At 52.1% G+C, this 22,597-nt stretch overlaps 2 protein-coding genes and 1 non-coding gene across 7 annotated transcripts in view; 2 read left to right on the top strand and 1 right to left on the bottom strand.

Annotated features, from left to right (window-relative positions):
• The first annotated feature begins 2,842 nt into the window (after window positions 1-2,842).
• LOC115651785 lies at window positions 2,843-3,218 on the top strand. The gene has a single exon (XR_004000452.1).
• Window positions 3,219-8,047: 4,829 nt separating this feature from the next.
• On the bottom strand, window positions 8,048-19,178 carry C4H1orf194 (chromosome 4 C1orf194 homolog). Of its 4 annotated transcripts, XM_030561118.1 has the most exons (5): window positions 18,432-18,624; window positions 16,145-16,261; window positions 14,553-14,668; window positions 8,958-9,091; window positions 8,048-8,250 (listed from the first exon to the last, which is right to left on the bottom strand). In XM_030561118.1, the coding sequence occupies exons 1-5, from the start codon at window positions 18,510-18,512 to the stop codon at window positions 8,180-8,182; spliced, it is 519 nt and encodes a 172-aa protein (XP_030416978.1). In that variant the 5' UTR covers window positions 18,513-18,624; the 3' UTR covers window positions 8,048-8,179. The 4 variants fall into 4 exon arrangements, with proteins under 4 accessions (XP_030416978.1, XP_030416979.1, XP_030416980.1 ...); XM_030561119.1 differs by lacking the exon at window positions 16,145-16,261 and having other exon boundaries at window positions 18,432-18,637; XM_030561120.1 differs by lacking the exons at window positions 8,048-8,250; window positions 8,958-9,091; window positions 14,553-14,668 and adding an exon at window positions 14,675-14,756 and having other exon boundaries at window positions 18,432-19,170.
• A 120-nt stretch (window positions 19,179-19,298) lies between these two features.
• Window positions 19,299-22,597, top strand: part of KIAA1324 (KIAA1324 ortholog) — an 89,091-nt gene continuing 85,792 nt past the window's right edge. Inside the window, exon 1 of one of the 2 annotated variants that reach the window (XM_030561116.1) lies at window positions 19,299-19,329. The gene's annotated coding sequence lies outside the window, so the exon portion shown is untranslated. Of the gene's footprint in view, window positions 19,330-19,481; window positions 19,604-22,597 lie in introns of those variants that run through there. The other variant, XM_030561115.1, reaches the window with a different exon arrangement.

Below are 22,597 nucleotides of genomic sequence, written 5' to 3'. Positions count from 1 at the left end.
GGGAGTCTTTCCATTGACTTGCATTGGCTTTGGATCAGGTCTCAGTAGAATACAGAATTTTTTTGTGTGCTACCTTATTTGTGCGCCTGTTACACTAGGGTTGGCAGGGATGTGAATGAGTTTGGTTAACCATGTGCTACCAAGAGCTTGGAGGGCAGCTCAGGGATTTGATGTCGCAAACTGTTACCTATCTGTTTAGTTTCTTGTTTCCAGAGCAGTGGAGTTCGAGAACTACTTAGAATGCAGATGGCATTTTTAGCTATGTTTATCACCTTCTTTTAAGGCTGGTGACCCCCTTAAAGGCAGCTGTTCAATTAATGTACACATCAGTTAATGGGACAACACTTCCCTGTGAAACATTCTCCAAGTGTGTGATGCTGAAAAGGTCCTGGGGATTACAATGAATGAAAAGCTGGATATGAGCCAGCAGTGTGACCTTGTTGCCAAGAAGGATAACAGCCTATGGGCTGTATAAGTAGGAGCATTGCCAGATCAAGGGATGTGATTATTCCCCTCTATTTGGCACTGGTGAGGCCACATCCGGTTTTGGACCCCCCACAACAGAAAGGATGTGGACAAATTGGAGGGAGTCCAGTGGAGGGCAGTAAATCAGCCAGAAGTTAGGGGATATTTCAGGAGTGGGTGAGGTTCTGTGGCCTGCAATGTACAGGAGGTCAGGCTAGATGATCATGATGGTCCTTTCTGACCTTAAATTCTATGATTCTATGAAATGATCAGGGGGCTAGGGCACATGACTTACAAGGAGAGGCTGAGAGAACTGGGCTTGTTTAGTCTATAGAAGAGAAGAGTAAGGGGGGATTTGATAGCAGCCTTCAACTACCTGAAGTGGAGTTCCAAAGAGGATGGAGCTCAGCTGTTCTCAGTGGTGGCAATGGTGTTAAGTTGCAGTGGGTGAGGTCTAGATTGGCTATTAGGAAACACTGTTTCACTAGGAGGGTGGTGAAGCACTGGAATGGGTTACCTAGGGAGGTGGTGGAATCTCCATCCTTAGAGGTTTTTAAGGCCCGGCTTGACACAGTCCTGGCTGAGATGATTTAGTTGGGGATTGGTCCTGCCTTGAGCAGGGGATTGGACTAGATGACCTCCTGAGGTCTCTTCCACCCCTAATCATCTATGATTCTATGATGGGAACTCAGTGTAGCTCCCATGAAAACTTGTGTGGATGGAACCCAGTATGTGAGATTCTTAACCCTCTTTTCTCACAATAGCCATTAGGAAAGCCGAGTTGAAATAGGGACTTTTGTGCATGGATACTGTTCTTGGAGGTCTGGGCACGGATTCAGATGTGTTAGGGGGAGGGTATCAGACATTTAAGTTGGTGTTCTGAGGGACTGAATACTAAAGATGGTGTAAAATCCACAGTAAGTTCTTCTAGGGCCCCCATCTGGGCACCTCATAATCTTTAATGTTTATCCTCACTCCTCCTATGAAGGGGGGCAGTATGATTCCCATTGTACAGAGGGAGACCTAAGTCACAGTGTGACTAAATCACTAGCCCAGGGTCACACAAGAAGTCTGTGGTAGAACAGGGATTTCAACCTGAGTCTTCCAAGTTGTATGCTAGCACCTTGTCTTCTGTGCCACCCTTCATCTCACTTGGCCCCTTTCTGCTTCTCTGATTTTTCTCCTTGGTGAATGAATGTGGAAGTTTCAGCCATCACCTAGAATGGAGTCTAAACTAACCCGTTGTAGCAGAGCCTGGAAAACACATCCCCTCTTTATAGTCTGGTTACTGGCTACATGGAGCGTGTGCTAGCCTTGTAGGTATGGCAGAGGGCACTGCCGGACAGAATTTGGGATTGGGCTGACTATGCAATTGACCAGATGCAGGAATTTCATTCAATAAAGGCCAGCAGAATATCTAGACTGACCTCCTCTAGCACCCACACTAAACCCAGCAACCAATATTAGACCCAAGTATTACAGCCCACAGGAGTCAAATTATGTCCCTTCTATACTAACAAAACAAACGTGTTCCCAGACCCTGCTACATCATGGAAGTGAGTTAGCATGTTATAGCAGTGTCCTGGTCTGCACAGATGGAGTGACTAGTGTTACTGAATTGTGCTAGACTGGGGCTGAGCATGCCTGTGTCTGGTGTGATCTACTGTGCACAGACAAAGCCAGAAATCACACAAGCTCTGAAAGCTATGAGCCAAGTAAACTCGGTGGTCAGAATACATTTATCAAACTATAATGCAAATCACAGAAAAATATAGAGGGAACAAATCTCCTCCCTGCATGGAAAATAATTGAGTACTTAGAGCCTGAGAACTGATAGTGACTTTCCCTGGCCTTCCTGCATATGCACAGATCTACCTCACATTTGTATTTGTGCAGCTTAAGTTTTCTGTCCAGATCTCTAAAACAAGACAATTTCATATTATGGAGCTGCCCCAGCCACTGTGGACTGTACCCATTTTCTGATTTGGGACTGATGCTAGCAGGTGTTTAAGGTCCCGCCCAGTTCTGCAGAAGAATTCTGTGGGTGAGACAATGGGATGTTTAAGTCTCATAGTGTGTTAACATCTCCCCTCAGGAAAACACACGTTTTGAGCTAATCCTTGTTTCTAAATTATGTTAAAATAATGTTGTTGGCTGGAGATGCGGAGATGTCCCGATTCCAGCTCACCCGGCCCCGGTCCTGGCTGGGGGCAAACGGAGCTGGACGTGAAAAACAGCGGTCCAGGTAGGAGGGTTGCGTGAAATCCTCCCGGCCGAAGAGGGCGCCCGAGAGGCCGCGGCCCGTCTGGGGCGAGCTCTATGGAGGCAGCTGGTGCTCCCATGATGCACTGCGGCCCTATGCTATATAAAAGGGAGCTTTTGCGCACGAGGAGCACTGCAGGGGAGCGGACGGCGCGTGAGAGTGCGGGGAAGAGTGTGCACCTGAGCGAGCGTGGGGGTGCGGGGGTGGGGTGCGTGTGCAGGGGTGGGGGTGTGTGTGCGCAGCGTGTGGCCCTGCTGGAATCCCGCCTACACGTTGATCTTATTCGATCGGGCCGGGGGCGGCCGCCCGGCCCGAGATGAGAAGACCCCTCCCGCGAAGCCCGCGGGCGCTGTGCGGGGCAGAGTTGGAGGCCGCAGCCGGCTCGCCCGGCGCTCAGAGGTGATGAGTCGATCAGATAGATGAGGCCGCGGGGCGGGTCCGCGCTGGCCCGAGCCCCCGGCCCATGAGTATCGAGGCGATTCTGATCTGAGCCCGGCGGCGCGGGGCCTGCCTTGGGCAGCGTGGGGGTGCGGCCGAGCCCTTCGGGGGAGGGGTGTGTGTGTGTGTCGCGAGCCGGGGGTGTTTCCGGGCAGGGCAGCGGAGCGCTGGCTCTGAGGGCGCGGAACAAGTGCTGCAGAGCAGCTGCTGGGAGCTTTGTTCACACGGTTGCCCCAGAGTAGTAACTCCCTTTCCAGCCGCCCGCGGGAGGCCCACGAGGAGCGGGGTTGCATGGGGCTTCCTTGTGCTACAGTCGGGGAGACTCTGATCAACCCGCCTGGGCCCACGAGCAGCCGACTGCAGAGAGCCGCCCGGGCCACTGTGTTCCCGGGAAGCGTTGTGCCCTGCAGCCCTGCGGTGTCTGGCCAGCAGCCCCAGCTAGGCTTGGGGCTCCATCTGTCCCTGGAACACATGGGACTTCATTTCTCCCTAAGGAATGCGTGCCGCTCTGGGGGCTTCCTGCTGGGTGGCGGGTTTGGAGGGGATGGGGGTCAAGCTCATAATAAATAAAATTCTTGTAAGTCTTCATTTTAAACGTGGTGATGTTGCCCAGGGTGGCTGGAGGCAGCCTGTTATCCTGCTCCATTGGCCAGAGGGTGATTTAGCTGCCTGGCTCTGGTATTTAGCTAGACTTCAGCAGTGCCTCTAGACACTGCTTTGCCAGTAACAGGACTATACCTGGATGTACGCTGCACTCACAATGGGGGGTGGGGAGGTGGTTTCAAGTAGGCTCAGCATGCAACATACAGATGTGGCCCCTTATTTTAGTGCTGTGAAGGGAACTGAGCTTTCAAAATCTGAGCCACACTGTGGTACCCTCCACTCCTTAAAATCCTTGTAATCTCTGGTGTTCAGCTCCCCAAATTGCATGCAGGCTGGAGTAGCTTAGTATTCTCCAGAAGAAAATAAATGATCCTGATCCTTGGCTCATGGTTGACTGTAATGAGGGGGAGATGGTCTTTGCTCAAGGCTCCTACAATAGTTTATAGCTCTCAGTATTAAAACCACTTCAAGGGCTCAAGCCTTTGGTTATTTTTGCTGCACGTCTGGCCCTTCCAGGGCAATTGCTGAGAGTACGTGTTTGTTTTGGCACCCAAGGCCATCCTGCTTGGCATGTGTGCCCTGGGGTGACGGGTTGGTATTGTGGGTGTGTTGTGTTAACTCCCAGCACTGGGAGCGCAGTACCCTGGTGAGCTGAAGAGTAGCTCAGGAGTATCCTGGGGACACTTGCTTTGCACAGCCTAGTGCAAATAGCTTGAAGGCAATGGGGGTGATCTTACAGCAGATGTGGGGAGCAGGGCTGAAATGGATGGGAGAGCAAGCTGGTTTCGGGCAGGGTGGAGAAACAAAGCAATGCCCCTTGACAGGTTCTCTGTCAATGGCTTATTCTCCCCTGACCTCCAGCACTAAAACGTAATGGTGTTAAAGGGGCACTGAAATCTAGCTCAGCTCTCCCTCCCAGAGTGTGCTTTCAGCGGCCTCTCTGAACCCCTCTGGCACTGTCTGCTTCACAGGCAAGACACTCGGACAGGGGTCGGCAACCTTTCAGAAGTGGTGTGCCGAGTCTTCATTTATTCACTCTAATTTAAGGTTGTGCGTGCCAGTAATATCTTTTAACATTTTTAGAAGGTCTCTTTCTATAAGTCTGTAATATATAACTAAATTATTATTGTATATAAAATAAGGTTTTAAAAATGTTTAAGAAGCTTCATTTAAAATTAAATTAAAATACAGAGCCCCCTGAACTGGTGGCCAGGACCTGGGAAGTGTGAGTGCCACTGAAAATCAGCTCACGTGCCGCAGGTTGCTTACCCCTGCCCTAGGAGGTGTCAGTCTGACCATGCATACCATGGGGCCTGGTCCTATGAACCCATCCCCAGGGCTGCAGCCCTTATGCAGATGAGTGAGCATGTTGACTTCAGTGAGACTATCTGTGTAAGAGCTGATGAGTCTGATTGGCTGTAGTGATACATTAGTCACCCACATACAAGGAGGTGAAGTAGGCTCTTGATGGCCTCTCATGGGGACAGCTTCACTGCTCCAGGAAAAGCAAGTCATGAAGGTTCAGACCCACAAAGGGACTTGGGGGACTCAGGCTGGCATTCAGGTTCCTACATCCCAGTTTTCAGCTCACTAATCCACAGAACTCTCACTGAGCCTGAACATGGTGCCCCACTTGGTTTTCAGGGTGAAGTTCCTGGGTGCCTCTTACTGCTTCCCTCTAGGGGGTGGATGCCTGTCTCCTGCCTAAGTCCCAAAGGAATTCAGCTGCCCATCTTGCCTGCTAGGACCAGGGATACTGTGATGTGGGTTTCTCTCAATCCTTCTTCTTGAAACTGGTCCACTGTGGCTAAATTATGAAAGTTGTGTTAGGCCAGAGAGACTGAATCTAGCTCAGGGACAGCCAAGGTCCAGTCCCCATGCACCACTCACATTTAATTATCCAAAGTGGAGTGGCTTCAGAGATTGAAGGAGACCCACAGCAGAATGTCCAGGGGTTTGGGCAAGCTCCTGAGATGAGAGACCCCTGTTCCAATTCTTCCCCCCAGCAGAGGGGAGTTCTAGGACAAACCCACAAGTTGATTTCTGCTGAGGTCTGGTCTACATTTTGGGTTGACATTGCTATGGTGCTCACAGTTGTGCAAACTTCATACTCCAGCGCTGTTGCTGTGCCACGCTTGCCCCTGGGGTAGCCACAGCAAGGTGAATGGAAGAAAGTGTCCATCAACCTAGCTCCTGGGCTTGGGGACATGCTAGTCAGAACTCCCTTGCTGTGGTGCTAGTCCCTGTAGCATAGAGGTGCCTTAGCCCTGCCTGGAGTTGGAGGTTAATGTGGCACTGAAGTGAATTGGGGGTCGTGAGGTTCACACTTTTGGCTGCTGTAACATTTGGCTAGAGCCATGATTCTGGAAGGCTGGTTAGCTGCCCATCCATCCCACCACCACCCTCTTCTATTGCCAAGAGAGGAACTTCTTTTAATGGAAACTCTATAGAGTTCTTCAAACCGGTGGAGAATCATGTATGAGTCTGTCGTTACTCTTTCCCCGTTGTGCAGGCTAAGGCAGGGCTAGCCCAGCAATGACTGCCGAGGAATAAACGCTGGAGCTGATCCACAGCTGCAGTAAACTGGTGTGTGTGTTTCTTGTTCCTGAGGCATACATGGAGGGGGAAATGAGCAGCTGCTGGTGTGAGCGGGGTGTAATGCAGGCAAGTGCTACAGTAGCATCTTCCACATTGGAAAGGTGCTTGAATTCTATCAAGCCTTATCTGTCTCAACCTATGCACCTTGCCTCTGACTGGCTGCTCCTACTCTGAGACCAACTATTCCCCAGAGGAGTTCAGACAAATATAAAGCAGCTGTAGAGTTGAGATCATCAAACTCTTCACATATGGCCTGACCCTGGGGCTGGATGTGTCATGTATAGCCACTGATCTGCACATGGCTGCTTTGCACCAGTATAAGTAATCCATTTAATTGCACAGGTGTAAACCCCCACTATAGAGCCATTTAATCTGGATTATTTTAACCAGGTAATTTAATGAATTAACCTGGTTTAAATCCATCTACATTAGGCCTTTGCACTGATGTAACTAATTCCATGTTGTCATGCTAGTGCAAGCTTTCTGATACAGACCAGCTGCAACTGGGCTTCCCCCAAACTGGCTTGTCTTAGAAAGCTGGGAGATGGCTCCTTTAGCTGCCTGGTACTGAGCATCAGGTGTGTTTTTGAGCCCCAGGCTGGAGATGTGCTAGTGCTGGGTGTTACACGTGGGGCCTGAATTACCTTGCTGAAGACCATTTGCTCACCATGCAGAGATGTCTGGCAGCATCCCATGATTCCTGAGCAACATACGTGTACCCATGCTGGAACCATTGTAAGGACAAGGAAAAGCAACTTTTCCCAAGAGGGCAGAGCCGAGGCGTGAACTCGCTGGCATGGAAGAGACCAAACAAATCACTTGAGTTTTTTTAAAAAGCATCTTGTGGGGAAGCTGGATTTCTGTCCATGATGATTTAATCCCCAAACAGCAGGCGCATAGGAATCCCCAGCATGGATCAGCCCATGGCTCCATATAGCCCTGTCTCTGGCAGTGCCCAGCCCCAGCTGCTTTATAGGCTGGTGTAAGAACCTTAGGATAGCAGAATGGGGGTAATCTGCCCCCACATTAGGTCTCATCCTGGTCTGTAATAGAGATGAGTTTGAGCCCTGCAGCAGGAAGGTTAATATCCCTGCCAGAATTAACTCTACTCTGAATTTTCTCATTTCCATGGAAAAATCCCCAATCCTTTTAAAAATCTTGCAAATTCTTGGCCTCAACTTCTTGTGGCAGCAAGTTCCATAGGCTAAGTATCTATTGTGTGAAAAAAAATGTCCTTGGATTAGTATGGAATTTGCTGCCTTTTCAGTTTGTTGAATGCCCCAATGTTTTTTAATGCATAAAGCGCTACGCTGCCACGTGCGGTGCCTGCTCTTGCCCACAGGCCAGCTTCCGGAAAACAGCCTCTTATTTTAGGAGCCCTGATTATTGGAAGCCCAAGTTAATAAAGGGTCTGACTGGTTACCTACTGGTCCTACAGGCTTTATTGGGGGCTGTGGGTGCTGAGCACCAAGTTGGACCCCCAGAATTAGAAGACCAGACTGGATGTCTGACTGGAGCCACGTTGGAGGTGGAGAGGTAGCATAATGTATTCTGGGCTGATGCACGAAGGTCAGTATTGCTGCTGCAATGCTGTGTACCCCACAGTTACCCAGCATGGAGGGATGAATGCAGCAAAGAGGACAGGGAAACAAGACTGAAATTAAATTAAAATCTCTCCTGTTCATGGCTGTTTTTCTGGACAAGCTTTGCTGACCAGAGGGATTTAATGCACACAGAGCAGACAGAAGAAGGTTCACTCAAGTTGGAACTGGGTCCAGAGCCGCACAGCCAGGGCACAAGCCAGCAAACTCCTCACTGAGAGAAGAAGCCGCCGTTCTCCTTGCGGGAGTATCCACTGTTGGTGGCAGCTGTGTGAGGACACTCTAGGGAAGGAGAAAGTCATGTGATTACTACTACCAAGCGTGCAAGGTGGCATCAGGCCGGGCCTCATGCTGGAGTGAACGGGGACTCCGGTTCTAGTAGTTATCATGGTGGCCGTAGAGCTCCAAGTATGTCACAAAGGAAGGGCACCATCATTATTCCCATTATACAGATGGGGAAACTGAGACAGGAATGCGGCATGATTCACCCAAGGTCACACAGCTGGGTGGCACTGACCAGGTCTCCTGCCTCCCATGCCAGTGCTCTATCCGTAAGGTCATGCTGCCTCATGCATCCCCAGTTCTGACAGGCTCACTGGTGGCCTTGGGAGAGTCTCTTCAGTGGGTACTCAGTGCCTCTGATAGCTAGCCAGCCAGCCACCTAATCTCTGAGCCTCATTGCCTGGGGTCCTGCTGATAAGTAATGGCAAACACTGATCCTTGCAGAATAGTTGTGACGTAGGTAGGATAGGATTTGCCCAGGCAGCCTCATACCACAGCCACATTGGAGCTGGGATCTCCATATGGCTGTGAAGCAGCCTCCATAGTGCCCTGCACTAAGGGAGCAGCCCCTTTGTTACTGCCCCGCCAGCCCCGGTCCCGCCTACTCCCAGACTTTCAACCTTGTGAGCTGTGACACATTTTGAGGCCCATCCCATTGGCTGATCTCCATTAAGATGGAGGCACAGGTAGCTGCCTGCTGCCCTTACCGATGGCTCCCTCGATGCTGTGGATCGACTCTTTTGTGGGGCTGACCCAGCATCTCACAGACAGGCCCCTGGCTGTACGGTGCTCCATGGGGGGCGGCTCGGGTTCCTTCACAGGCTCGAGACCCTTCAATGCTCTGGAGTAGGCAGGAGGGGAGGGAAAGGCATTAGAATTCCAGACTCTGCGCTCCCTGGGGCAGAGGCCAGCTCTTACTGGGTACATGTCCAGCACCTAGCACCATGCCACCTGCATTCTGGTTGTTCCCCTGTGTCATAAACAGATAGCTAAGGGTTAATGTCTCTTTCACCTGAAACACCTGACCAGAGAACCAATCAGGAAACCGGATTTTTTCAACTTTGGGTCGAGGAACCATAAACCCCCTACAGGCCAAGGTGGATGCTATCCAAAAGTGGCCTGTCCCCAGGTCAAAGAAACAGGTCCAATCCTTCTTAGGCTTGGCCGGATACTACAGGCGATTTGTACCACACTACAGCCAAATCGCTGCCCCACTGACCAACCTGACCAAAAAGACCCAGCCAAATGCAGTTAAGTGGACTGATGAGTGTCAAAAGGCCTTTACCCAACTTAAGGCAACGCTCATGTCTGACCCTGTGCTCAGGGCCCCGGACTTTGACAAGCCATTCCTAGTAACCACGGATGCATCTGAGCGTGGTATAGGAGCAGTGCTCATGCAGGAAGCAACAGATCACAACTTCCATCCTGTCGTGTTTCTCAGCAAGAAACTGTCTGAGAGGGAAAGTCACTGGTCAGTCAGTAAAAAGGAATGCTATGCCATTGTGTACGCCCTGGAAAAGCTACGCCCATATGTTTGGGGACGGCGGTTCCAACTACAAACTGACCATGCTGCACTAAAGTGGCTTCATACTGCCAAGGGGAACAACAAAAAACTTCTTCGTTGGAGTTTAGCTCTCCAAGATTTTCATTTTGAAATTCAACACATCACAGGAGCTTCTAACAAAGTTGCTCATGCACTCTCCTGTGAGAGTTTCCCAGAATTCAGTAGTTAAAAAGTGTTCTTAAAATGTAGAAGTCTGTTAGTTATATACTTAGGGGTATATGTAAAGGTGCATGTCTTGTATTAATCTGTTTATCTGTTTATTTTCAAGTTCTAGAAGGAAATTGCCGCCAGTGAGCTTCCCCACTGTCTGCAATTTGGGGGGCGTGTCATAAACAGATAGCTAAGGGTTAATGTCTCTTTCACCTGAAACACCTGACCAGAGAACCAATCAGGAAACCGGATTTTTTCAACTTTGGGTGGAGGGAATTGTGTGTCTGAGTTCTTTGTTTTCTGGCTGCCTGCTTTCTCTGAGCTTTGGAGAAGTAGTTCTGTTTTCTAATCTTTTGTTTCTAAGTGTAAGGACCAAGAGATCAGATAGTAAGTTATATGGTTTCTTTTCTTTGGTATTTGCATGAATATAAGTGCTGGAGTGCTTTGATTTGTATTCTTTTTGAATAAGGCTGTTTATTCAATATTCTTTTAAGAAATTAACCCTGTATTGTATCATCTTAATACAGAGAGACCATTTGTATTTTTTCTTTCTTTTTTATATAAAGCTTTCTTTTAAGACCTGTTGGAGTTTTTCTTTACTTCAGGGAAATTGAGTCTGTACTCACCAGGGAATTGGTGGGAGGAAGAAATCAGGGGGGAGATCTGTGTGTGTTGAAGTGGCTAGCCTGATTTTGCATTCCCTCTGGGTGAAGAGGAAAGTGCTTTTGTTTCCAGGATTGGAAACGGAGAGGGCAAGTCACTCGGTTTGGATTCACAGAGCTTGTGTCTGTGTATCTCTCCAGGAGCATCTGGAGGGGGGGAAGGGAAAAAGGATTATTTCCCTTTGTTGTGAGACTCAAGGGATTTGGGTCTTGGGGTCCCCACGGAAGGTTTTTCAGGGGGACCAGAGTGCCCCAAAACACTCTAATTTTTTGGGTGGTGGCAGCAAGTACCAGGTCCAAGCTGGTAACTAAGCTTGGAGGTTTTCATGCTAACCCCCATATTTTGGACGCTAAGGTCCAAATCTGGGAATAAGGTTATAACACCCTGGCGCTACTGTAACACAAAGAACCGTCTGGGTGGGTTTAGTGCATGTGCTCAGGGCTCCCGACAAAGGGATCAGCTGCTCCTTGCAGCTATCCAGGCTACTGGGTCTGACTGCAGGACTGAGAGCTTTCAAATGGGAAAAACCTGATCAGACCTGTCTTCCCCCTGGGGCAACATGCCCATGGTAACGATAACGTGATCATCTTGCATGTATTAATTGCCTCTTGATTTGTTGTCAGGTGCAGCATCACCAGCCCTAAGGGTTCAAAAGTCAGGAGTGAGGCTCCCAAAACTTTACAAATGATGCTTTTGGGTTTCTTTGCCTCCTGCTTTCTGAGCCTCTCTGGTCACGCTCAGGGCACATTTCCAGGCTTTTCTCTGCAGCCCAGAGGGCTAGAAATGTACTTTGTTTAAATAAAAGCTGAGGGTCTCTCACTTCCAGAGCTGGGGCTTGAGGGAAAATACCAAATATTGCAAGATGTGTGATAAAGTCACAACAGTTGGCAACTCTGCAAAGAGCACAATATCCTGCCTGGTTCTGCCTCCTCCTCCATTTGTAGGGAGAAACTGACAAGAACAACACTGTGGCCAGGGTCTGTGCTTGTGCCTCTGGGACACAAGGCTCTGCCGCTGACACCCCCCAGCCTTCAGGGACTGGACGCCTGTAAAAAGCTGCCAAGTAAGTTCTGCTGGCTCCCAGAGGCTTGTTACCACCCCAGCATATGAGAAGAGGGCAGGGTGGCTATTGGTCAGGGCCAGAGCCGTAACAAGGGCAAGGTGAGTGAGGCACTTCCCTCAGGCGCACAAAGCCAAGGGGCGCAGAAAGCGGCAGAGGGGGGAAAAAAAGCCACGATCGGTGGCGCTTCAGCAGCAGCTCTACTGCCACCACTTCATTCATTCTTCGGCAGCAATTCGGCGGCAGGCCCTTCCCTCTGAGGGGGACTGAGGGACCCACCACGGAATTGCCGCCAAAGAGCTGGCCCTGGGGGAGGGCGCAATTTTATATTCTTGCCTCGGGCGCAAAAATACCTAGTTACAGCTCTGGTCAGGGAGCAGGAGGCAGAGTGAGGGGCTGAGGAATCAAGCTCAGGCTAAGGTTTCTGTTCTGTTCTTCTGAGCAGGGATCCATTAGCCTTTATGCAGCGTTGGTACTTGTTCTCTGGCCCAGCAAGAAGCTGCCACCAGCTACCATGGAATCCTTCCAGCTGGCTTGTATCCCAGGTACAGGCTCTTAGTGCAAATAGCTACAAACCGCAGGCATTCCCTGTGATCAGCTGGGTACCTAGTGGGGACTCACCAGTGTGCTGCCTAACAATGGAGCCCTTTCAGAGCAGCAGTCAGTGTGACCAAGGCCATGCCACTCATCCTGCAGCGCCCAGCAAGCTGGCGAGGTAGGCAGCAGGTAAGGTAGTGCCTAGGCATGCGCTGGCCAAGTGACTTGCTGATGTCAGGGCTGCCCTGAGTTTATGTAATGCTCTGCAGGGCCAGGATTTCAGCTCCTGGGGAGAAATGTGGCAGGAGCCCCAGCCAAGGCAGCAGCCTGTGCAAAGAAGCTGCCCTCCCATGATCCTCGAATGCCCAAATCTGAGGTAAACAGAGCAGCTCTTCTGTCCTGGGAGGTTGCAACCCCGTGTCTCTCTAGCATTGTTCTCACAGTAACTAGCTGCAGCGTATGGACTCTGATGTCACTTGCTAGTCATTAACTTCAAACACCCCTCTCTTCTGTCGTGGTACTAGGGGCACCATCAGATCTGTCCATACCAGATCTCCTAGGTTTCTCTGCCCCGGTGCTGCCAATGCTGTGATGGGCTAGCAGCATGCTGGGCTACATGCCAATACTGGGACTTTGTGACTGAGAATTTCTGCCTCACCCCATTCCCTAGCTGCCCCAGGGTGGTGCCCAGCTAACACAGAGAAGGACCGGGATATCATACAGGAAGATCTGGATGACCTTGTAAACTGGAGTAATAGTAATAGGATGAAATTTAATAGTGAAAAGTGCAAGGTCATGCACTTAGGGATTAAGAATATTAGATATACATTGGGGACACATCAGTTGGAAGCAGCAGAGGAGGAGAAGGACCTTGGAGTATTGGTTGATAGCAGGATGACTATGAGCCGCCAATGTGATATGGCCGTTAAAAAAGCTAACGCGGTTTTAGGATGCATCAGGCGAGGTATTTCCAGCAAAGATAAGGAGGTGTTAGTATCGTTATATAAGGCACTGGTGAGACCTCATCTGGAATATTGTGTGCAGTTCTGGTCTCCCATGTTTAAGAAGGATGAATTCAAACTGGAACCGGTTCACAGATGGGCTACTAGGATGATCCGAGGAATGGAAAACCTGCCTTATGAAAGGAGACTCAAAGAGCTTGGCTTGTTTAGCCTAGCCAAAAGAAGGCTGAGGGGGGGATATGCTTGCTCTTTATAAATATATCAGAGAGATTAATATTAGGGAGGGAGAGGAATTATTTAAGATTAGTACCAATGTAGACACAAGAACAAATGGGTATAAACTGGACACTAGGAAGTTTAGACTTGAAATCAGACGAAGGTTTCTAACCATTAGAGGAGTGAAGTTCTGGAACAGTCTCCCAAGGGGAGTAGTGGGGGCAAAAGACATATCTGGCTTTAAGACTAAGCTTGATAAGTTTATGGAAGGGATGGTATGATGGGATAGCTTAATTTTGGCAATTGATCTTTGATTATCAGCAGATAAGTATGCCCAGTGGTCTGTGATGGGATGTTGGATGGGATGAGATCTGAATTACTGCAGAGAATTCTTTCTTGAGTGCTGGCTGGTGAGTCTTGCCTACATGCTCAGGGTTTAGCTGATCGCCATATTTGGGATTGGGAAGAATTTTCCTCCAGGGCAGATTGGCAGAGGCCCTGGAGGTTTTTCGCCTTCCTCTGCAGCGTGGGGCATGGGTCACTTGCTGGTAGATTCTCTGCAGCTTGAGGTCTTCCAAACCACAATTTGAAGACTTCAATAATTCGGACATAGGTTAGGGGTTTGTTAGAGAAGTGGATGGGTAAGGTTCTGTCGCCTGCTTTGTGCAGGAAGTCAGACTAGATGATCATATTGGTCCCTTCTGACCCTAAAGTCTATGAGTCTATTAGGGCCTTAGGCTGGGACCTGGTGAAGTAGGGTGGGTCTGGATTCCCCTACACCCTGCTGCCAACCCCACCCTCAGGATAGCAGTCTTCCCACTTTAAGCCAAGAGGCCTGCATTTGTCTGCTAAACCAGGCCATAAGACCCTAAACTGTTTAACGTTCCACCCTACCAGAGGGCCCGGGGCAGTCGGACTGACTCTGACTATTAGGCCACATTTCCCTGAGGCTAAGGGGGGACGAGCGAACTCAGCCCCAGCATTGCAGTAGCTCTGGCCCGGCCCCAAAAAGGGGATGGGGCGAACAGCCAAGCTACCGGTGCCCTTGCAGCTGTGAGCAGACTGGGGCATTTGCTGTCACCAATAAGCTGCTCCCAGAGGAGGCTGTGCCCTGCCTGAGATCGGGGAAAGGCCGTTTGCTCTTGCTCACCCATGGTCATCCAAGAGGGTCTCCTTGTGGATGACGATCTCACTCTTGTCTCTGAGCTGCTCCTTGTGGTGGTTGTAGAGCGAGGTCAGCTTAAAATCCAGGCTGTCTCTGGGAACCTGCCGAAGGGTTCAGAGAGAGTCACTAGCCAGAGCCTCTGACAAGCTGGTAAAGGCGCCTCATCCCTGGGTGCTGCGCGGGCTTCACCTGAGGCAGGGGACAAATTACATTCTGCTGCATTCACTGTGGGGAGTTACGCAGGGAAGACTTTCTCTCTCTTATTCGGGTGCTTAGAGCAGGGGCGTGGGAGTCAGGACTCCTGAGCTGTGCTCCCAGCTCTGGGGAAGGGACGGGACTGAGTGGTTAGAGCAGAGCAGTGAGCCCTGGAACGCCTAAGTCCTACTCCCACCTCTGCCACAGCCACACTGTGTGACCCTGGGCAAGCTGTTTTGCTTTTCTGCATCTTGGTTTCCCTATCTGTAACACAGATCTAAGCCAAGGGCAGTGGGGGGATCGACAACGTGGCCTGTGCCCAGGGGCCCCAGCCAATTTGGGGGCCCTCAGCAGGAGCGCCAGAACATTGCTAGAAGAGGACAGGCATGAGGCCCTGCCCCTCTCTGTGGCCTTGCCCCTGCTTCTCTTTCCCCCAGTCCTGCCCCCTGCTCAGGCTGCCTGGAAGCGAGAGCCAGGTGGTGGTAAGAGCCGCTCATGGAGTCCAGGCTGCTATGGGGAGCCCCGGATCTTCCACTTGCCCTGGGCAGGAGGCCAGGTTGCTGGAGAGCAGAACACTGACCTGTGTCCCCACACCCCCACCCCAGCCAGACAGTGGGGCCTCCCGAGGGGAAGAGCAGGGGCAAGGCCATCGAGAGGGGCCGGCTCTCATGGGGAGGCGTGGCTAAGATTCCCCTCATTCCCTGGGCAGAGGCTGGTGCTGCCAGTAGGGACCTTGCTTCACAAAGGGGGAGCTGATCACTTTATTGGCTCCCCCCCCGCCATGAAGCACAGCTTCTGCTGGTGCCTGCCTGAGGCTTGTGGTTTGGGGGGGCAACGTGACCCCCTGCCCGCAAACTACGCCCATGTTAAATAGTGGGCAGGCCTCAGTTTTTAATGGGGTGTTTTGCGCTCAGGGCCCCAGTAAATCTTAATCCACATTAGGAGGATTGTGAGGTGAGGTTAATGTTTGTCAAGGGCTTGGAGAGCATCTAGAGAGCAGCAAAGTGTTCCGAGAGGTGTCCCGGATGGTTTGCAGCGTGGGTGTTACGCGCTTCCTCTCTGCTGCTTGGGGTGGGGACAGCACACGGGGACGGCCTGGGATGCTGCTGGGCAGAAAGCAAAGCCCAGAGGAGCAAGTGGAGCACAGAAAGGAAACCAATGCAGCTGCAGGTGAAAGGCTTTACTATGCCCTTGGCCTGGCCAGTGCAGCTGCCCAGCCTGGGCGAAGAGATGGCTGTGCACTGGGGAACTTGTATCTGCTAATTCTGGACCATTGCAGGTGGTGCCCTTCGGGGGAGGGTAACCAGAGGGTGCAGGGTGATGAGGAGGGGGAGGGAGCAGCAAAAGGCAGGGCGGGGCAGAGGAGCACTTGGGGCCTCTACCTCAGGTTCTGTATACCAGACTTCCTTCCTGGTGCTGGACAGGGTGGGTGTTCTGTGCAGGCGATTCCAGGGGTCCTGCTGCTGGGCCAGGTGGGTGGGCTCAGTATAAGGGCCTATCTGGAACAAACAACAGTCAGCCACTCGTGCTCTGAACACCGATTGTCAGATGGTCTTTACCATTGGCATCAGGGCATCCTCCAGACACATGCACTGCTCCCTACTCCAGTGGGTGTGTGGGTGATTCTGTATGTAGAGGAAGTTAGCCCACTGTCCCTAGCCTGGTGCAAGGGGAACCCTGATTTAACTGCAGGCACTTGGAACCCCAGGGCATCAACTGCCCCCCCTCCGCCCCCCACATGCCAGCAGGGCTGTGCAGGAGGCCACTGCCTAGACCTGTCATACTGGCGCAACAAGGAAGGTTTATGCCTCTGGTATCCCCACTCTCCCTGGCATCACTTGGGCTGTTACGACCCATAACAGCTCTTTTGGGATGGAGACCATCTTGTTCTGTGTTTGTGCAGCCCTTAGAGCTATGGGGTCTGTCCTGCTCTGTGATGGGGGCTAAAAATAATTGGCAGTGAAAGCCACTGCCCATCAGAGCAAACAGGTAACTCCTGTTCTCCCCCACTCCCGGCCCAGAGCTCTTTCCAGTGAGTGCCCAAGCAAACCTCTGACATAGTTTAAATCCCACAAGAACCCCCCTGCTGCTTTCTGCCTACTCAGACTCCTTGCTCCTCTGCTAGTGAAGATCTGGCCTCACTCATCCTGTTTGCAGAGTTGTGGGATTTTTGATTGTTTTCAATTTGCTCCTTTTTTAACACAAGGCCTAGTGATCTAGCTATCAGAGCTAGGGCTGGAGTATAAAACTCTGGTGAAAGGTCAGAGTCCGCAGTGAGCTCTGCACACCAGCACCTGGATGGCAGCTGAACTCGGGCCCCATTTCTAAGTAGCTCACTGTGACGAAGTGGGACTGTTCTTAATGTTTCCTCTGAATACTGTGTGGGTGCCTCAGTTTCCCCTATGCATTTCTAAAGTCTCCAGTGTGCATAAATGGCTGACAATCTGTCTCCTAGCACCAAATGACCAGGGCCCTTCCTTCCTTGCAAGGGGATAGCTAAAGGTGAACAAAGAGGTCAAGTGACCTCCTGGCCCAGGAAAGAGACAAAGGCCAGAAAGGAGGGGTTGGAGGGGGTTTCAGTTTGGAGCTGGCTGGGGATGGGAAGCGAGTGCAGACGGGGATGTTTGGCTTGCTGGGCCTCAGAATGGACCTGGCTGAGGGGTCCGGTTCTCTGTACCTACAAGCTCTGTTTTAGACCGTGTTCCTGTCATCAAATAAACCTCTGTTTTACTGGCTGGCTGAGAGTCACGTCTGATTGCAAAGTGGGAGTGGACCTTGCCTGGGTGGACTTGCTGTGGAAAGCACATGGAGAGGCACATGCTGAATGCTCCAAGGAAAGACCCAGGAGGTGAAGCCGTGTGAGCTTCTTGCCCTGAAGACAGACTCAGGGCCGGCACTTCTATTTAGGCGACCAAGGTGGTTGCCTAGGGTGCCAGGATTTGGGAGGGCGGCATTTTGCCGCTCTCAGCGGCAATTCGGTGGCAAGGGGTCTTTCCGTGCGCCGGGTCTTTGGCAGCAATTCTGCGGTGGGTCCTTCACTCACTCCGGGACCTGCCGCTGAACTGCCCCAAAGACCGGGAGCTTGGAAGGACCCCCCCCCGCCTGCCACAGAATTGCCGCCGACCAGGAGCACGGAAGGACCCCCACCTAGGGTGCCAAAAACCCTGGCGCCGCTCCTGGACAGACTGCTTCAAGGGAGAGGAGGCTCCCCAAAGTCCTGACTGGCTCTGTGGAGAGCAGTTCCAGAGCATCGCCCGGGGACTCCGTGACATACATGAAGAAGCGGGGGTTGAGCTGGACATAAACATTGAAATGTTGATTTCAAAGGGACCCCACTGACTTGCAAGCCAGGCATTTTTTATATATAAAAGGAGTCAAAAGTAGTTTCAGGCAGTGTCTCGCCCCTGACCCCGACCAGTTTGTTGCCATGTGAAAGATCCAGCCAGGCAAACCGGGAAACTGAGGCTAAATCTTTCACAACAGACAGTGGATTCTGGGTGCTGCCTCCTCAATTTCGATCCTTCCCTTCCTAGCAGCCGCTGTGCTCTCCAGCTGCCCTGTTCCCACCAGAGGTGGCTGCATGTTGGCGGGGGGGCAGGTTGGGCTGGAGCTGGGTCAATGCACAGCCCGGTAGGAACTCGGGCAGCCCAGCAGGGAGCGGGACCTTACCTGGCCCGGCCTGGCCTGGCCCGTGAAGGTGTCCTCGTTCTCGTAGCGGGGGTAGGGGAAGGGGTCCCGGGTGGGCGGCATCCTGCGCCGGGCACAGCAGCGCTCCGAGCCGCTTGTTTGCGAGCCCTGCCGCGGTTGCCAGGCGACGGTCCCAGCCCCGGGGATTCCGAGGAGGAAGCTCTGGCGCTGGGGCTCCCCCTGATGGCTGGAAAGAGCAGCGCGGCGGGGCGGCCCGCAGGGAGGGGGAGGCAAATGACGGGACCGGCACGCAGTGGCCGGGAGGGCAATGCAGGGGGCCGCGCCGGGCTGGGCATGGAAGGACTGTGCATCTTTCCCTGCAATCTTCCCGCAGAGAAACTCAGGCATGGATGGAAACTGCGCCTGGAAAAGCCAAGCATCAGCCTGCACAGCGTTTATTTAAAAACCTGCTGCCTCCATATTTCCCCTCCCGCTTTGTTGCACATGGCTGGGCACTGCATGGCCCTGCTTCCCCAAGCTGTAGAGGGGCAACACCCAAATCCGCGGGCCAAGCAAAGGGCTGTTGAAAAAGGGCGCGGGGGAATCTGATTTTGCAGGGAAGATGCCCATGTGCGAAACGGGACACGCGGCGCAGAGGCAGAACAAAGGGCTGAGTGCGAAAACTTACATGGGGCTAAAATGGGGGGGGGTGAACGTGCAAAAGTAAGTCATTAATGCTGGGGCTAACGGACGACGGTGCGAGCCCCCAGAAAGGACTAAATCCGCACGAGGGAGAGCCGCATAGCTGGGAGGGGACCAGACGGGCCCGGGGCTTTGCACAGGGGAGAGCGCAGATTTGGCCTCGCGGCGTGTTGCGCACGAGAGGCTGGGGCTGGCCCTGCCCGCGCAGCGGCGCGCGGGCGCATCTTTCGAGCCGCAGGTGCGTGGCCCAGGTGCGCGCGGCGGCGGTTGCCGGGGGTGGGGCGGGGCTCCGACGTCCTCCTGCCTCCCCGCGGTGGCTGTACCTGAGCCCCGCTGACGTCTCGCAGCACGGGCGCTGCTGCTGCACTATGGCTGCGGCTGGCCGGCTGCGTCCGTCCGCGGGTTGCTGCCGCCGCCTCCGGGCCGGGCTCAGGCTGCTGCTGCTGCTCTGGGCGGGGACCGCCATCCAGGGGAGCCGGGGCGAGGAGCGGGAGCTGCACGCCTGCAAGGAGGTAGGGGGGTGCGGGCCGGGCGGAGCCCTGTAGGATGGAGGCACCAGAGGCGGGGGAGTGACTCCTAGTCCTGGGGAGGGACGGCGGAGGATGGGGGGGGGATCTGAGTTCTCCATTGGGGGTGCTAGAGACGGGCACTGCGGAAGGGTGAGGGGGTTCCTTGTAAGGGGTGATCAGGGCTGTAGAGGTGGGGAAGGAGGGGCTCTGGACGGGGTCTGCCAGTCCTAGACCCGGCAGTGATCTAGAGGGTTGGGTAGCAAGGCATCCTCTTTGGGGCTATGGCAACAGAGCTGCAGGCCCCGTTTGAGGGACTGTGTGCCCCCTTTGAGGGGCTGAAGAGAGGGGACTAGGCTGAAGGTTAGAGGCTATGTCCTGTATGGGGCAGCATTGAGGCAAAGGCGAGGATCTGTAAGGGGCAGTGGAAGGGGCTGTAATGATGCAAGAAGGGCGATATGGAGGGGCAGGGGAGCCTGAGAGAGAGGTACTGCCTATTCAGTACAAGGGGTGCCTATGGAAGTGATTAAATGCCTCATATGGGGGCAGGGGCTGCATGCCCTGTATGGCGGGTTGAGGCTGTAGGTCCTACTGGCCTGACAGACAGTGGTGAAACTGTGCTAGATACATAGATGGCAAAGTGCCAGATATGGTATGGGATGAGGAGCTATGTGGACACACCTGATGGTTCCTGTATGTTTTGGGGGGAGGGAGGAGGCACATAGCTGCCCTGCCTCACTAGAATTAACATAGCCTTGCAAAATCATTTGGAAGAGTTACCAGTTTGGGTTTTCTGGCCCCTTTGGCGCTGCTGCTGGAATCAGCCCACTAAAAATGCTAGAGGCAGAAACAAAACATGCTGTCTACTCATGTCCCTAAAAATAGCGTGCTGGGGGAGTTGAACTTAGTGGGGCTGTGTTCATGGAGACAAGAGCCAGACCAAAACCCTGGGCAGGTGGCAAAGGAGTTTCCCAAGGAGGGCAGCTGCTGGCAGAGTAATGTCATTCTACAGAGTCAGCCCAGTCCTCTATATGCCAGGTTTTGCCCAGCACTCGGTTCCCACTGTGCTGGGCCCTTGGCATACTGGCTCCATGTCTCCCCTTGCTGGTACTGATCAGGGGTTCCAGGAAAGTGGAGTGCATTGCCCCTACCCTGCTAAAAGCAGAGGGACACTTCACCATGCCCTGCCTGTGATCTGTGCTCTCCCTTCTCATTGACCACTGGCTGTAATCCCACCTGGCAAATGGTCTCTTCTTTCTACCGCGGCAGGCTGCCTGTAAATTGGGTTATATAGCTTTCTACTAGGTGAATGGAAGGAATTTGATTTTGTGTGCGTTTTTTTGTTGGTTCATATCTAAAAATGTCTTTGAAAAGAGGGGGTGGCAAAAAGAAACAGTGACAAAGGAAGAAAGAAAACAAGGGTACAAGGGAAGGAGGTTGGAGAACGTCAAAGCTCAGCGAGAAAGAGCAGCTTCCATCAGCTGCTTCTTGACACCTGTGGCTTGTTTGCTCCACTCTGGTCAGTGGAGGTTTCTTTCCACTGACCTGAGTGGGAGCAGGATCAAGCCCCTACAGTAAAGAGGTTGCTGGGGAAATACCCCTCATCCAGTGCTTTCTCACCCCTTCCCCATCTGTTCCCTGATTGCACTGGGCATTGGATTGGGCCCTTAATGAGCCCTGTGGACCAGGGGGACTTGGATTGGGCTCTCACACTTTACAGTTGAGGAGTATTTCTGTGCTAGTCACCATCTCTTTTTGTCTGTGGCTTTACATTCTCCTTTACTAAACATGTTACCGTATTTGTGCCTTCTCAGGCCCTTCTGAACAGTTTTGGGTTCGGCGCAGGCACGCAGATGACTAGGTTTTGTATGCTCGTTGGAGGCTTGCTTTCACAACAGCACGGGCTCAGACTGGCTCTCTTCCAGGATCTGATCTTTTTCCCGTTGCAAGACTGAGGCAAAGCCTTTCTGATTTAAGTGGAAGTTGAGGTCAGGTTGTCTGTGTATTTATATTTTAGCCAGAGGAGAGGGATGCTTTTTGCCATATTACATCAGTATATTTTTAAATCATCCGATTGTACTAATGAATTTTTTTCATGCTTCTGACAACTTTATCCTTGTCATATGGTCCGAGTGTGCTCTTGACTTCCTAGTTCTAGTCATGTGAGGAGGTTAAGGTTATTAGGGTAAGATTCCTGTTATGTGGCAGGGGTCAGGATCTGGTAGGGTGACCAGACAGCAAGTGTGAAAAATCGGGACGGGGGTGGGAGGTAAGAGCCTATATAAGAAAAAGACCCCAAAATCAGGACATCTGGTCACCCTAGGATCTCAGGATGCCAGTGGCTGCTGTAACATTCCCCCTTTTATTTGCATTTCATTAAAAAAAATCTCCACCAAATATAACAGCCGGAAATGAATGCAGCTAATTAATAACACACCAGTGGAGATCTCTAGGCCGGAGATCACCTGGTATGATGTCTGTCGTTTGCTGGATATGTGTCTAAAGCAGCTGACTTCAGAATCTCATTGGCTTTCTGAGCCTATAACCGCTTGTTCTTGGAGCACTTCCTCCCTCAGTGGCATGTTTGGCTACTGAAATGGATATGTCCTCTGGTGCCTGTTTGCTTCTGCTGATGAACCAGATCATCTGCTGATATCAATGGGCATAGCTTTGCTGACTCCAGCTTGCACCACTTGGGGGTCTGTCCCAGGGTGATTTCCTCGTTGGTGACTGTGTACAACTGTCAGCAGCATCCAGAATGTCCTCAAGGAACAGAAACAGGGTCCCTTTTGCTTTTAGTCAGGTTCTTCTGTTCCTGCTTCAGGATTGGCTCTTGGAGGGGCTCTGACCTATGGCTTGGGGAGGTGGGATCCCTGGGGCTTGGCAGGCTGCTGGCCAGCTTCTCTTTTGCCAGGGGGATGGGATGTTTGACACTCCTGTAACAGTATTACATCTGGTCTAGTTTCCTGGCATACAGCTCTCCTGTAACTGGGCCAGGGT

Source organism: Gopherus evgoodei, chromosome 4, assembly GCF_007399415.2.
Source record: "Gopherus evgoodei ecotype Sinaloan lineage chromosome 4, rGopEvg1_v1.p, whole genome shotgun sequence".
Lineage (NCBI taxonomy): Eukaryota > Metazoa > Chordata > Testudines > Testudinidae > Gopherus > Gopherus evgoodei.
The sequence above is the reverse complement of the archived record's forward strand: the minus strand, read 5'-3'. Positions and strand labels throughout refer to the sequence as shown.

What these genes read in the sequence shown, in the direction of transcription:
- C4H1orf194 (XM_030561120.1), bottom strand. Translation starts at nt 18,797, where the DNA reads ATGCCTGAGTTTCTCTGCGGGAAGATTGCAGGGAAAGATGCACAGTCC. An exon ending in GCCAGGCCAGGCCGGGCCAG is followed by an intron (nt 16,262 to 18,431) that starts GTAAGGTCCCGC and finishes TGTTTGTTCCAG; the next exon opens with ATAGGCCCTTATACTGAGCC. An exon ending in TCTGGTATACAGAACCTGAG is followed by an intron (nt 14,757 to 16,144) that starts GTAGAGGCCCCA and finishes CCCCTGCCTCAG; the next exon opens with GTGAAGCCCGCGCAGCACCC.